General features: G+C 37.3%; 1 protein-coding gene across 1 annotated transcript in view; it reads right to left on the bottom strand.

Moving 5' to 3' along the window:
* Positions 1-16,085, bottom strand: part of DGKK (diacylglycerol kinase kappa) — a 166,875-nt gene that overhangs the window by 32,036 nt on the left and 118,754 nt on the right. The window contains exons 13-14 of the mRNA XM_047715124.1: positions 15,140-15,231; positions 14,215-14,314 (exon numbers count right to left, since the gene is read on the bottom strand). Coding sequence (XP_047571080.1) covers positions 14,215-14,314; positions 15,140-15,231 — 192 coding nt within the window. The remainder of the gene's footprint in view (positions 1-14,214; positions 14,315-15,139; positions 15,232-16,085) is intronic.

Genomic DNA, 16,085 nt, shown 5'->3' with positions numbered 1-16,085 from the left:
TTTATTTATTTGACAGGGAGAGAGAGAGAGAGATCACAAGTAAGCTGAGCAGCAGGCAGAGAGAGAGCGGGAAGCAGGCTCCCTGCTGAGCAGAGAGCCTGATGTGGGGCTCGATCCCAGGACCATGAGACCATGACCTGAGCTGAAGGCAGAGGCTTAACCCACTGCGCCACCCAGGTGCCCCTAGAGTTACATTTTATCCCTTCATTGTATTTATTTATTTATTATTTAATTATTTTAAATATATTTTTTATTATGTTATGTTAGTCACCATACAGTACATCATTAGATTTTGATGTAGTGTTCCAGGATTCATTGTTTGTGTATAACTTATTTTTGTATGTATGTAAGTTTTTTTTCTTTATAATTTTGGGATGCAGTTTCTTCTAATAGACCAAAATACACCCAAAATCTAGTGAATGGTTCTGTTCTATTCACCTATCTAATCATAATCTCTTTTTTCTTTTTTCCCTTCTTCCTTTTTTTTGCTTTGTTCAAGTCTTTTTTTATTTTCACCTTTACAGTTACATCTTATCCTTTCAATGTATTTAAGTGTATTTTTGTATATATACATTTTTATTTCCTTACAATTTTGGGAGATAGTTTCTTGTAACAAACTGACCAATATACACTCAGTAGATAGTGTATTGCTCTGTTCTGTTCACCTGTTTATATTCCTTCTTTTTATTTGTTGCTGTTTTTCTCTTCTGTTTTTTCTTTTCTTTTAATTTCCACTTTTATAGTTACATTCTATCCTTTCATTTTATTTAACTTATTCTTTTACATATATGTTTTTCTTTCTTTACAAATTTGAGAGCTAGTTTTCTAAAACAGACCAAACTAAAGAATCCAGTGTATTCTCTACACTGCACAGAATCCAGTGTATTGCTCTATTCTACTCACTTGATTATATTCTCTCTCTTTTTTAAAAGATTTTATTTATTTGTCAGAAAGAGAGAGAGAGAGAGAGAGCACAGGCAGACAGAGTGGCAGGCAGAGGCAGAGGGAGAAGCAGGCTCCCCACAGAACAAGGAGCCTGATGTGAGACTCGATCCCAGGACGCTGGGATCATGACCTGAGCCGAAGGCAGCTGCCCAGCCAACTGAGCCACCCAGGTGTCCCTATATTCTTTCTTTTTAAAAAAAATTTTCCCCCAGTTTTGGGTCTCTTCTGATTCATTTAGTGTACATTTCCCTGGGGTTGTTGCTCCCATTTTAGTATTTTGTTCTCCTGTTTATCTATTCTCTGGACAAGAATAACAAGACAGAAAAACTCACTTCAGAAAAGAGAACAAGAGGCAGTACTGAGTGCCAGGGACCTAATCAGTATGGACATAAGAAAGAGTTCAGAATAATGATTATAAAGAAACTATACTTGAAGAAAGTATAGAAGACACTAGAGAATCCATTTTTGGAGAAATAAAAGAACTAAAATCTAACCAAGTTGAAATCAAAAAGACTATTAATGAGATGCAATAAAAAAGGGAGGCTCTTCCTGGTAGGATAAATGAGGCAGAAGAGAGAATTAGTAATATAGAAGACCAAATGATGGAGAATAAAAAAGCTGAGAAAAAGAGAGATAAACAACTACTGGATCACAAGGAGAGATTTTGTGAGAGATAAGTGATACCATAAAGCAGAACAATATTAGAATAATTGGGATCCCAAAAGAAGAGAAAAGAGAGAGGGGGCAGAAGGTATATTGGAGCAAATTACAGTGGAGAGCTCCCTAATTTGGGGAAGGAAACAGGCATAAAAATCTAGGAGGCACAGAGAGCTCCCCTCAAAATTAATAAAAATAGATCAACACCCCAACATGTAATAGTGAAATTTGCAAATCTCAAAGACAAAGAGAAAATTCTGAAAGCAGCCTAGGACAAGAAGTCTATAACCTACAAGGGTAGAAACATTAGATTGACAGAAGACTTATCCACAGAGACCTAGCAGGCCAGAAAGGACTGGCATGGTATATTAAGGGTGCTAAGTGAGAAAAATATGGAGCCAAGAATACTTTATCCAGCTAGGATGTCATTAAAAAAAGATGGAGTGATATTATAGCAGCAGTGGCCATGGTTGCCAAACTGTGGAAAGAACCAAGATGCCCTTCAACGGACGAATGGATAAGGAAGATGTGGTCCATATACACTATGGAGTATTATGCCTCCATCAGAAGGATGAATACCCAACTTTTGTAGCAACATGAACGGGACTGGAAGAGATGATGCTGAGTGAAATAAGTCAAGCAGAGAGAGTCAATTATCATATGGTTTCACTTATTTGTGGAGCATAACAAATAACATGAAGGACATAGGGAGATGGAGAAGAGAAGAAAGTTGAGGGAAATTGGAAGGGGAGGTGAACCATGAGAGACTATGGACTCTGAAAAACAATCTGAGGGTTTTGAAGGGGCGTGGGGTGGGAGGTTGGGGGAGCCAGGTGGTGGGTATTACGGAGGGCATGGATTGCTTGGAGCACTGGGTGTGGTGCATAAACAATGAATTCTGTTACACTGAAAAGAAATAAATTGTAATTAAAAAAAAGATGGAGTTTATTCTTCCAATCCAGGAGCATGGAACATTTTTCTTTTCTGCAAAGAAGACATCCAGATGGCCAACAGACACATGAAAAAGTGCTCCATATCACTCGGCATCAGGGAAATACAAATCAAAACCACCATGAGATATCACCTCACACCAGTCAGAATGGCTAAAATTCACAAGTCAGGAAATGACAGATGCTGGCGAGGATGCGGAGAAAGGGGAACCCTCCTACACTGTTGGTGGGAATGCAAGCTGGTGCAACCACTCTGGAAAACAGCATGGAGGTTCCTCAAAATGTTGAAAATAGAACTACCCTATGACCCTGCAATTGCACTGCTGGGTATTTACCCTAAAGATACAAACATAGTGATCCGAAGGGGCACATGCACCCGAATGTTTATAGCAGCAATGTCTACAATAGCCAAACTATGGAAAGAACCTAGATGTCCATCTACAGACGAATGGATAAAGAAGATGTGGTATATATACACAATGGAATACTATGCAGCCATCAAAAGAAATGAAATCTTGCCATTTGCGACGACGTGGATGGAACTAGAGGGTATCATGCTTAGCGAAAGAAGTCAATCGGAGAAAGACAACTATCATATGATCTCCCTGATATGAGGGAGAGGAGATGCAACATGGGGGGTTGAGGGGGTAGGAGAAGAGTAAATGAAACAAGATGGGATTGGGAGGGAGACAAACCATAAGTGACTCTTAATCTCACAAAACAAACTGAGGGTTGATGGGGGGAGGGGGTTGGGAGAGGGGGTGGGGTTATGGATATTGGGGAGGGTATGTGCTATGGTGAGTGCTGTGAAGTGTGTAAACCTGGCGATTCGCAGACCTGTACCCCTGGGGATAAAAATATATGTTTATAAAGCTGTAAAAAAAAAAAAAAAAAAGAAAGAAAGGATGAATACCCAAGTTTTGTAGCAACATGGACGGGACTGGAAGAGATTATGCTGAGTGAAATAAGTCAAGCAGAGAGAGTCAATTATCATATGGTTTCACTTATTTGTGGAGCATAACAAATAGCATGGAGGACAAGGGGAGATGGAGAGGAGAAGGGAGTTGAGGGAAATTGGAAGGGGAGGTGAACCATGAGAGACTATGGACTCTGAAAAACGATCTGAGAATTTTGAAGGGGTGGGGGGTGGGAGGTTGGGGGCACCAGGTGGTGGGTATTGTAGAGGGCACAGATTGCATGGAGCACTGGGTGTGGTGCAAAAATAATGAATACTGTTATGCTGAAAAAATAAAAAAATTAAAAAAAAAAGTGAAAAAAAAAATAAAATCATTTGGGGACTGCAAAAAAAAAAAAAGATGGAGTGATAAAAAAAAAACCTTCTAGGACAAACATAAACTAAAAGAATTTGTGATCACTAAACCAGCCCTACAAGCAATGTTAAAAGGGATCCTCTAAGCAAAGAGAGAGCCCTAAAGTAACATAGACCAGAAAGGAACAGAGACAATATACAGTAACAGTCACTTTACAGGTAATACAATGACATTAAATTCATATCTTTCAGTAGTTACTCTGAATTTAAATGGGCTAAATGCCCCCAATCAAAAGACATAGGATATCAGATTGGATAAAAGCAAGAACGACTGATATGCTGTCTTAAAGACATATTTAGATCCAAAGACACCTCCAGATGTCCTTTTAAATATAAAACCATTTATCATGCTAATGGACAACAAAAGAAAGCTGGGGTGCCAATATTTGTATCAGACAAATTAGATTTTAGCCAAAGACTAGAATAAGAGATGAGGGAGGACACTATATTGTAAGAGTTTATCCAACAAGAAGATATAACAGTTATAAATATTTATGCCCTTAACATGAGAGCAGGCACTTACATAAAACAATTAATAACAAAGTTAAAGAAACACATTGATAATAATACAATAATAGTAGGGGAATATAACACCCTCCCTCACTAAAATGGACAGGTCATCTAAGCAGAAGATCAAGAAGGAAATAAGGGCTTTGAGTGACACACTGGACCAGATGGACTTCACACTTATCCAGAACACTCCATCTTAAAGCAACAGAACACATATTCTTCTCAAGTGCACATGGAACATTCTCCAGAATAGATAACATACTGGGTCTCAAATTAAGTCTCAATTAGTACCAAAAGACTGGGATCATTCCCTGCATGTTTTCAGACCACAATGCTTTGAAACTGGAACTCAGTCCCAAAAAGAAATTTGGAAAGAAATAAATGGAGGCTAAAGAGTATCCTACTAAAGAATGAATGGGTCAACCAGGAAATTAAAGAATTAAAAAAATTCATGGAAACAAATGAAAATGAAAACACAACTGCTCAAAATCATTGTGATGCAGCAAAAGTGGTCCTAAGAGGGAAGTATACAGCAATACAAGACTTTCTCAAGAAACAAGAAAGGTCTCAAATACATAACCTAACCTTATACCTAAAGCTCGTTGAGAAAGAACAACAAACAAGCCTAAACCCAGCAGGAGAAGAGAAATAATAAAGATCAGAGCAGAAATCAATGAAATAGAAACCAAAAGGACAGTAAAACAGATCAATGAACCTAGAAGCTGGTTCTTTAATAGAATTAATAAGATCAATAAACCACTGGCCAGATTTATTCAAAAGAAAAGGGGAAGGACCCAAATTAATAAAATCATGAATGACAGGGCAGAGATCATGACTAACACCAAAGAAATAGAAATAATTATTAAAAATGATTACTAGCAACTATATGCCAACAAATTAAGCAAACTAGAAGAAATGGATACATTCCTGGAAACTTATAAACTACCAAGACTGGAACAGGAAGAAATAGGAAAGCTGAACAGACCTATAACCAACAAGGAAATTGAAGCAGTAATCAAAAATCTCCCAACAAACAAGAGCCCAGGGCTGGATGGCTTCCCAGGGGAATTGTAGCAAATATTCAAAGAAAAATTAACACCTACTCTTCTGAAGCTATTTCAAAAAATAGGAATGGAAGAAAAACTTCCAAACTCTTTCTATGATGTTAGTGTTACCTTGATCCCCAAATCAACGACCCTACCAAAAAAGAATTACAGACCAATATCTCTGATGAACATGGATGGAAAAATTCTCACCAAAATACTAGCCAACAGAAACCAACAGTACATTAAAAGGATTATTCACCACGACCAACTGGGATTTATTCCTGTGCTGCAAAGGTGGTTCAACATCTGCAAATCAGTCAATGTGATATCCTACATAACTGAAAGAAAGGACAAGAGCCATATGATCTTTTTAATAGCTGTAGAAAAAGCATTTGACAAAGTACAACATCCTTTCTTGATTAAAACTCTTCACAGTGTAGGGATAGAGTTATCATAAAAGCCATTTATGGAAAGCCCACAGCAAATATCATTTTCAATGGGGCAAAAACTGAGAGCTTTTCCCCTAAGGTCAGGAACATGGCAGACATGTCCATTATCACCACTGCTGTTCAGCATAGTACTAGAAGTCAGCCTCAGCAATTGGACAATAAAAAGAAATAAAGGCATCCGAATTGGCAAAGAAGAAGTAAAACTCTCACTCTTTGCAGATGACATGATAGTCTATGTGGAAAACACAAGACTCCACCCCCAAATTGCTAGAAATCATACAGGAATTCAGCAAATTGGCAGGATATAAACATCAATGCACAGAAATCAGTTGCATTTCTATATACTTACAATGAGGCAAAAGAAAAAGAAATCAAGGAATCAATCCCATTTATGGTCGCACAAAAAGCCATAAGATACCTAGGAATAAACCTAACCAAAGAGGCAAAGTATCTGTTTTCAGAAAACTATAGAACACTCATGAAAGAAACTGAGGAAGACACAAAGAAATAGAAAACATTCCATGCTCATGGATTAGAAGAATAAATATTGTTAAAATGTCTATGCTACTTAAAGCAATTTACACCTTCAATGCAATCCCTACAAAATACCATCAACTTTGTTCACAGAACTGGAACCTAAATTTTAATGCTAAAATTTGCATGGAACTAGAAAAGACACTGGATAGCTAAAGAAGTGTTGAAAAAGAAAACCAAAACTTGTGGCATCACAGTTCTAGACTTCAAGCTCTATTACAAAGTTGTAATCATTAAGACAGTATGGTACTGGCACAAAAACAGACACTTAGATCAATGGAACAGAATAGAGAATCCAGAAATGAACCCTCAGCTCTATGGTCAACTAATCTTCAACAAATCAGGAAAGGATATTCAGTGGGGAAAAGGCAGTCTCTTTAACAAATGGTGTTGGGAAAAGTGGACAGCAACGTGCAGAAGAATGAAACTGGTCCATTTCCTTTCACTATACACAAAAATAGACTCAAAATGGGTGAAAGACTTAAATATGAGACAGGAATCCATCAAAATCCTGGAGGAAAACACAAGGAGCAACTCTTTGACCTCAGCTGCAGCAACTTCTTGCTAGACACGTCTCCAAAGGTAAGGAAAATAAAGGCAAAAATGAACTATTGGGACTTCATCAAGATGAAAAGTTTTTGCACAGCAAAACCAAAAGACAACTGACAGAATGAGAGAAGATATTTTTCGCAAATTACATATCAAATAAAGGGCAAGTATTCAAGATCTATAAATAACTTATGAAACTCCACACCCAAAAACCAAATAATCCAGTCAAAAAATGGATGGGCAGAAGACATGAACAGACATTTCTCCAAAGAAGACCCACAAATGGTCAACAGACACATGAAAAAATGTCCCACATCACATGATATCAGTGAAATACAAATCAAAAGCCCAATGAGATACCACCTCACACAAGTCAGAATGGCTAAAATTAACAAATCATGAAACAACAAATGTTGGTGAGGATGTGGAGAAAGGAAAACCCTCTTATACTGCTGGTGGGGATGCAAGCTTGTGCAGCCACTCTGGAAAACAGTATGGAGGTTCCTCAGAAAGCTGAATATAGAGCTTCCCTATGATCCAGCAATTGCACTGCTATGCATTTACCCCGAAGATACAAATGTAGTGATGTGGAGGGACACCTGCACCCCGATGTTTATAGCAGCAATGTCCACAATAGCCAAACTACAGAAAAAGCCCAGATGTCTATCGACAGATAAATGGATAAAGATCTGGTTTATACATACGCATGTGCACATGTGTGCACATGTGTGCACATACACACACACACACACACACACTGGAATATTAAGCAGACATCAAAAAACTAAATCTTGTCATTTGCAATGATGTGGATGAAAGTAAGGGGTATTATACTAAGTGAAATAAGTCAATCAGAGAAAGACAATTATCATATGATCTCACTGGTATGTGGAATTTAAGAAACAAAACAGGATTATAGGGGATGAGAGGAAAAAATAAAACAAGATGAAACCAGAGAGGGAGATGAACCATAAGAGACTGTTTTTTTTTTTTAAAGATTTTATTTATTTATTTGACAGACAGAGATCCAAGTAGGCAGAGAGGCAGGCAGAGAGAGAGGAGGAAGCAGGCTCCCTGCTGAGCAGAGAGCCCGATGCGGGGCTCGATCCCAGGACCCTGGGATCATGACCCGAGCCGAAGGCAGAGGCTTTAACCCACTGAGCCACCCAGGCGCCCCAAGAGACTCTTAATCATAGGAAACAAACACGGTTACTGGAGGGTAGGGGCATGTAGGGATGGGATAACTGGACATTATGGGATAAATGGACATTAAGGAGGGATAAATGGACGTTAAGGAGGGCCTGTGATATTAAGGAGGGCACTGGGTATTATATAAGACTGATGAATCACAGACCTACACCTCTGAAATGAATAATACATTATATGTTAATTAATTGAATTAAAAAATTATAATGCAAAAAAAAGAAACAAGAAAACTATATAAATCAGCAAGGAATACATTCGGTGGCAAATTACAGAAACCATTTTTAGTGGTTTAAATAAAGGTGTATCTGTATCATACAGCCAAATGCTTTACCTCTTTGAAAAAACAAATTGTGAATAAATGAAAAAATAAAGGAAGTAATTTATAATGATAAAATAATAGCTGGTATTATAACAGCTCACTTACATCAATGGATAAATCATCCAAGAGATCAAAAAGGAAACAGTGACTTAAATGACAATTTGGGCCAGATGGATCTAACAGATATATTTAGAATATTCTATCCTAAAACAGTAGAATAGACATTCTTTTCAAGTGCATCTGGAATGTTCTCCAGATAGATCACATGTTAGGCCATGAAACAAGTCTCAGCAAAATCAAGATGACTGAAGTCATATCATGCATATTTTCTTACACAATGCTGTGAAACTAGAAATCAACCACTGGGCAAAATCAGGAAAGAAAACAAATACAAGGAGGTTAAATAGCATGCTACTAAACAATGAATAGGTCAGGGGGACATAAAAAAATAAAACAAAACAAAACATTGAGACAAGTGAAAATGAACACACAAAATCCTGAACCTTTGGGATATAGGAAAGGCTGTTTGAAGAGGGAAGTTTATAGCAATATAGGCCTACTTCAAAAAGCAAGAAAAATTTCAAATCTCAAAAATATCAAAAACCTAACCTTACATTAAAGGAGATAGAAAAAAGAAAACCAAATCCAACAACAGTACGAGAAAGAAAATAATAAAAATGAGAGCAGAATAAATGAAATAGAAATTAAACAACCAATAGAATAGATCAATAAAACCAGGAGCTGGTTCTTTGCAAAGACAAACTAAATTGATAGACCTTTAACCAGACTTACCAAGAGAGAGAGAGAGAAGAATAAACAAAATCAGAGAGAAAGAAGAGAAATAACAACTGATGATGCAGAAACACAAAGGATTACGAGAGAATATTATGAAAAATTATACATCAACCAATTGGACAACCTAGAATAAGTGGACAAATTCCTAGGAAAAAAATCACCTTCCTTAACTGAACTAGGAAGAGATAAAAACTTTGAACAGACTGATTACCAGCAATGAAATTGAATCACCAATCAAGAAATCCCCAACAAACAAAAGACCAGGACCAGCTGGCTTCATAGATGAATTCTATTGAAAATTTACAGAAGAGTTAAAACCCATTCTCAACTATTCCAGAAAACATAAGAGGAGGGAAAGCTTCTACATTCATTCTATGAAGCCAGCATTAATGTGATAACAAAACCAGATAAACACAATATAAAAAAGGGGAACTATAGGCCAATATCTCTAAGAACATAGCTGCAAAAACCTTCAACAAAATATTAGCAAACTGAACCCAACAGTACATTAAAAAATCATTCACCATGATCAAGTAGGATTTATTCCTCAGAGGCAAGGGTGATTCAATATTTGCGATTAATCAGTGTGACACACCACATCAACAATAGAAAGGATAAAAATCACGTGATCATTTCAACAGATATAGAAAAAGCATCTAACAAAGTACACATCCATTCATGATAAAAACCCTTAAGAAAGTAGTTTTAGGGGCGCCTGGGTGGCTCAGTGGGTTAAGCCACTGCCTTCGGCTCAGGTCATGATCTCAGGGTCCTGGGATCGAGTCCCGCATCGGGCTCTCTGCTCAAGCAAGAGGCCTGCTTCCCTCTGTCTCTCTCTCTGCCTGCCTCTCTGTCTACTTGTGATCTCTCTCTGTCAAATAAATAAATAAAATCCTTAAAAAAAAAAAAGAAAGTAGTTTTATAGGGAATACCTCAACATGATAAAGGCCATATATGAAAAGCCCGCAGTCAACCATAGTAAATGGTGAAAAAACAGAGCTTTCCCCTAAGATTAGGAACAAGACAAGGATGCCCACTCTCACCATTATTATTCAGCATACTACTCGAAGTCCTAGCCATAGCAATCAGACAACAAAAAGAAATAAAAGGCATCCAAATCGCTAAGGAAGAAGTAAAACTTTTACTATCTGCAAATGAAATGATACTATATATAGAGAACCCTAAAAAGACTCTACCAAAAAACTACTAGGGCAAAAAAAAATGAATTCAGTAAAGTTGCAGAATACAAAATCAATCTAAAGCAGTCTATGCACTAGTAAGGAAGTAGCAGAAAGAGAAATTAAGAAAACAATCCCATTTACAATTTCACCAAAAATAATAAACTTAACTGAGGCAGTGTAAGATCTGTACTCTGAATGTTATAAAACACTGATGAATGAAATTAAAGATGACACAAATGGAAAGATATTCCATGTACATGGATTGGGAAAACAAATATTGTTAAAATGTCCATACTACCCAAAGCAATATACACATTTAATGAAATACCTATCAAATTACCAACAGCATTTTTCACAGAACTAGAACAGTAATAATAAACTTTTTATGGAATGACAAAAGACCCTAAATAGCCAAAGCAATCCTGAGAAAGAAGAACAAAACTGGAGGTATTACAATCCTAGATTTCAAGATGTACTACAAAGCTGTAGTAATCAAAACAGTATGGTACTGGAACAAAAATCAACATATAGATCAATAGAACAATAGACAGAGCCCAGAAATAAACCCACAAAGATACCTCAACATAATAAAGATCATTTATCAAAAAACCCACAGGTAACATCATTCTTACAAGGAAAAACTGGGAACTTTTCCATGGTCAGGAACAAGACAAGGGTGTCCACTCTCACCACTGTTATTCAACATAGTACTGGAAGTCCAAGTCACAGCAGTCAGACAACACAAAGAAATAAAAGGCATCCAAATGGGCAAGGAGGAAGTCAAACATTCACTATTTGCAGTTGACATGATACTATATGTAGAAAACCAGAATGACTCCACCCAAAACCTGGTAGTACTAGTGAGCCAATTCAATAAAGTTGTAGGATACAAAATCAATGTATAGAAATCTGCTGCATTCCTATACACCAATAATGAAGTGACAGAAAGAGAAATTAAGGAATCAATCCTGTTTACAATTGCACCCAAAATAATATGATACTTAGGAATAAATGTAACCACAGAAGTGAAAGACCTGTACTCTGAAAACTAAAATACTGATGAAAGAAATTGAAGATGACACAAAGAGATGGAAAGATAGTCCATGCTCATGCATTAGAAGAACAAATATTGTCAAAATGTCTATACTACCCAAAGCAATCTACACATTAATGCAATCTCTGTCAAGTTATCAACAGTATTTTTCACAGAACTGGAACAAACTCTCCTAAAATGTGTATGGAAACACAAGACCCAGAATAGCCAACGCAATCTTGAGAAAGGAAAGCAAAGCTAGAGGTACCACAATTCTGGACTTCAAGTTATATTACAAAGCTGTAGTAATCAAAACAGTATAATATCCAAGATCTATAAGGAACTCCTCAAACTCAACACACACACACAAAACAGATAATAATGTCAAAAATGGGCAGGCGACATGAACAGACACTTCTCCAAAGAAGACATACAAATGGCTAATGGACAGATGAAAAAATGTTCATCATCCTTAGCAATCAGGGAGATTCAAATCAAAACCACATTGAGAAACCACCTTACACCAGTTAGAATGGCCAAAATTAACAAGATAGTAAACAATGTGTGTTGGAGAGGATGTGGAGAAAGGAGAAACCTCTTACACTGTTGGTGGGAATGCAAGTTGGTGCAGCCACTTTGGAAAACTGTGGAGATTCCTTAAGAAATTAAAAATAGAGCTACTGTATGACTCTGCAATTGCATTACTGGGTATTTACCCCAAAGATACAGATGTAGTGAAAAGAAGGGCCATCTGTACCCAAATGTTCATAGCAGCAATGGCCACAGTTGCCAAACTGTGGAAAGAACCAAGATGCCCCTCAACGGACAAATGGATAAAAAAGATAATGGTCCATATATACAATGGAATATTATGCCTCCATCAGAAAGGATAAATACCCAACTTTTGTATCAACATTGAGGGGACTGCAGGAGATTATGCTGAGTGAAATAAGTCAAGCAGAGAGAGTCAATTATCATATGGTTTCACTTTCTTGTGGAGCATAGGGAGTAACACAGAGGACATTGGGAGATGGAGAGGAGAAGTGAGTTGGGGGAAATCGGAGGGGGAGACAAACCACGAGAGACTGTGGACTCTGAGAAACAAACCGAGGGTTTTGGAGGGGAAGGGGGTGGGAGGTTGGGTGAGTCTGGTGGTGGGTATTGTGGAGGGCATGTATTGTATGGAGCACTGGGTGTGTTATATAAAAAATGAATTTTGGAACACTGAAAAGAAATAAAATAAAAATAGAAAGAAACCAGTATGATAATGGCACAAAAATAGACACACAGATCAGTGGAACAGAATAGAAAACCCAGAAGTAAACCCATAATTATATGGTCAGTTAATCTTCAACAAAGCAGGAACGACTATCCAATGGGGAAAAATTGTCTCTTCAACAAATTGTGTTGGGAAAACTGGACATTAACATGCAAAAGAAAGAAACTGGACCACTTTCTTATGCCATACACAAAAACAAATTGAAAATGGGTGAAAGACCTAAATTTGAGACATGAAATTATAAAATCCTAGAAGAAAGCACAGGCAGTAACTTGTCTGGCATCAGTTGTAGTAACTTTTTCTAGATAGGTCCCCTCAGACAAGGGAAACAAAAACAAAAATAAAATATTGGGACTACATCAAAATAGAAAGCTCTGCACAGTGAAAGAAATAATCAACAAAACTATAAAGTTACCTATGGAATGGGAGAAGATATTTGCAAATGACATGTCTGACAGAGGGTTAGTATCTAAAATATATAAAGAATTGACACAACTCAAGACCTAAAACACCAATAATCCAATTAAAAAATGGCCAGAAGACATGAACAGACACTTCTCCAAAGAAGACATCCAGATGGCCAACAGACACTTTAAAAGATGCTCAACATCACTCATCAGGGAAATACAAGTCAAAACCACAACAAGCTATCAACTCACACCTGTCAGACTGGCTAAAATCAACAACACAATAAACAACAAGTATTGGTGAGGATGTGGGGAAAGGGGAACCCTCTTACACTGTTACTGGGAATGCAAACTGGTGCAACCACTCTGGAAAACAGTATGGAGGTTCCTCAAAAAATTAAAATAGAATTAACATAGGATCCAGTAATTCCACTACTGGTTATTTAACCAAAGAAAATGAAAATACTAACTTTAAAAGATACATGCGCCCTTATGTTTATTACAGCATTACTTACAACAGCCAAGTGTCCAACCATGGATAAGTGGATAAAGAGATGTGTTATGTACATACAATGGAATATTACTCATCCATAAAAAATAATGACGTCTTGCCATTTACAACAATATGGATGGATCTATAGGGCACAATACTAAGCTAATAACATCAGAGAAAGACAAATACCAAGTGATTTCATTCTTATTTGGAATTTAAGAAACAAAACAAAAGAAGAAAGAAAAATAAACCAAAAAACAGACTCCCAAGTGTAGAGAACAAACTGATGGTTACCAGAGGGGAGGTTGTTGGGGGATGGATGAAATAGGTGTCAACGGGATTAAGAGTACACTTATCATGATGAGCACTGAGTAATGTACAGAATAGTTGAATCACTATATAGTACACCTGAAACTAATATAATAGTGTATGTTAATTTTAATGGAATAACAATAATAAATTAAAAAATAAAAGATAAAAAGGAGGCCCTGGCTCCACAAAGCATGGAAGATAAAAGGAATGGAAACTTACTTTCAAAATCACAGATTCTATAGCTGTATTGTTCTGTTTTATCTGACTCCAAGCCTTTACAATATCCACCACAAAATCTTCCACTGCTGAACACAGGAATCTGCAAAGATAAGATATATGGGACAATGTGATATGGATCATGATGTCCAGAGCCCTTCTGTCTTATAAAGTCCATCTTCCACCTTCTCTTTCCTTGTCTCTCTTTCCTGATCTGTAATCTCTCCCTTTCCTTCCTCTCCCCTCTCCCTTTGTTTTTCTATTTTTTCATGTATATATGGTCAAATACATGAGTACCTAAGAGAGTTTAATTAGATTTTCTTAGCCCTAAATTCAGAATTTCCAGAAAAGAAAATTCAGTTGATCCACCTTGGGTCAGGTTCTCACCTGGGTCAAATTGGCTATGTTCAAGGGCCCATATAATTTAGTACAAACATAGTGGCTTTGGAAGGACTGTCCCTGGGGGGAGTATTTATCAAAGGAGAATGTGGCAGACTCATCAGGAACCATCCAAAGTGTCCCAGGAGAAATGAATGACCCACATATTTGGAAGGGCAGAATGTGTTGTTTAGGATATGAGAAAGCAGCTGTCATCAATTCTACAGAGACCTTTCCCAGTGTCAGATGGAAAGCAAGGTGTTCCTACTGTAGGGAGTTATGTTATGCCCTTGAATAGTGTGGAATGTTGTTTCTCTTCTATAACCCTTTTTCCAAATCTCTGGCTTGTAATTCTATCTTTTTGGACTGGCAGGAGCCCTCACCTCAATCTCATCTATTTTTTCATTCAGGTGGTTTGAGTTGGGAGAAATTTGATAACTTTCCTTGGCCTCAGTACCCCAACCTATCAAAATGAGCTCCTTCTCTGACTAAGGAACAGCCCATGAAGGGAATAAAAACACCCCAGTTTGAAAGCCAAAGGAAGACTGACCTTGTTGCGATGATCATCTCTGTGGGGTACTTGGCCTTCAGGATTTTGTTCAGCTCAGTGGTTGCGGATTCTAGATGTTGGATGGCAGCAGCCTAGAGAGAAATGAGTGTTCAGCTCTTGAATCTCAGGACTGAGACATAGCCTGCTGCCAAGCTTTATCTCATTATTTCTTACTCTTTACCAACAACTCAACTGCCTCGCTGAAAATAATCACAATCAAATAATTCTTTTTGAAGGACCCCATAGATAATCTTAGATCTGTGGTCATTCTAAAAATAAGAGGTGTATATTGTTTGCTGTCATTTAAATAATTCTCAAAAACTCATGGAGGTAAATTTTTGTTCCATATTTCAAATGAACAAACAAGCTCATATTGCATAGCTAGTAAATAATAGATCTGGGATTTGAACCCACATCTTTCCAATGTCAGAGTGTTACCTCTTATTATAATAATATTAGTAATAACAATAACATTCTCTTATATAGTACTTACAATGTACCAGGCTCTGTTCTATGCTATATATAAACATTTTCTTATGTAATCCTTGTAATAACCCCATTTCACAGAACAGCAAACTGAGGCACAGGAAAGGGGTAAGCTGATAAGTGGCAGAGCCAGGATTTGATTCCAGGTAGTCTGGCTCTTGAGTCAGTGTTCTTTTTTTTTTCCCCCCTAGGCTTCGTGCCCAATGGGGAATTTGAACTCATGGATCTGAGATTGAGAGTCACATGCTTTACCAACTGAACTAGCCAGGAGCCCGGAGTCTGTATTCTTAACTACAGCTGCTACTCTTCCCTCTCCCATCACCTCTTTCATTCAAATATCTACCAAGTCCTGATGATTCTATTCCTCCTATATGTCTTAAACATGCCCACTTCTTCTTATCCCTGTTACCACTTCACCAGTTCAAATCACCATAATCTTTTGCCTAGATAATTGCAGCAT

The sequence above is a fragment of the Lutra lutra genome, chromosome X (assembly GCF_902655055.1).
Source record: "Lutra lutra chromosome X, mLutLut1.2, whole genome shotgun sequence".
NCBI lineage: Eukaryota > Metazoa > Chordata > Mammalia > Carnivora > Mustelidae > Lutra > Lutra lutra.
The sequence above is the reverse complement of the archived record's forward strand: the minus strand, read 5'-3'. Positions and strand labels throughout refer to the sequence as shown.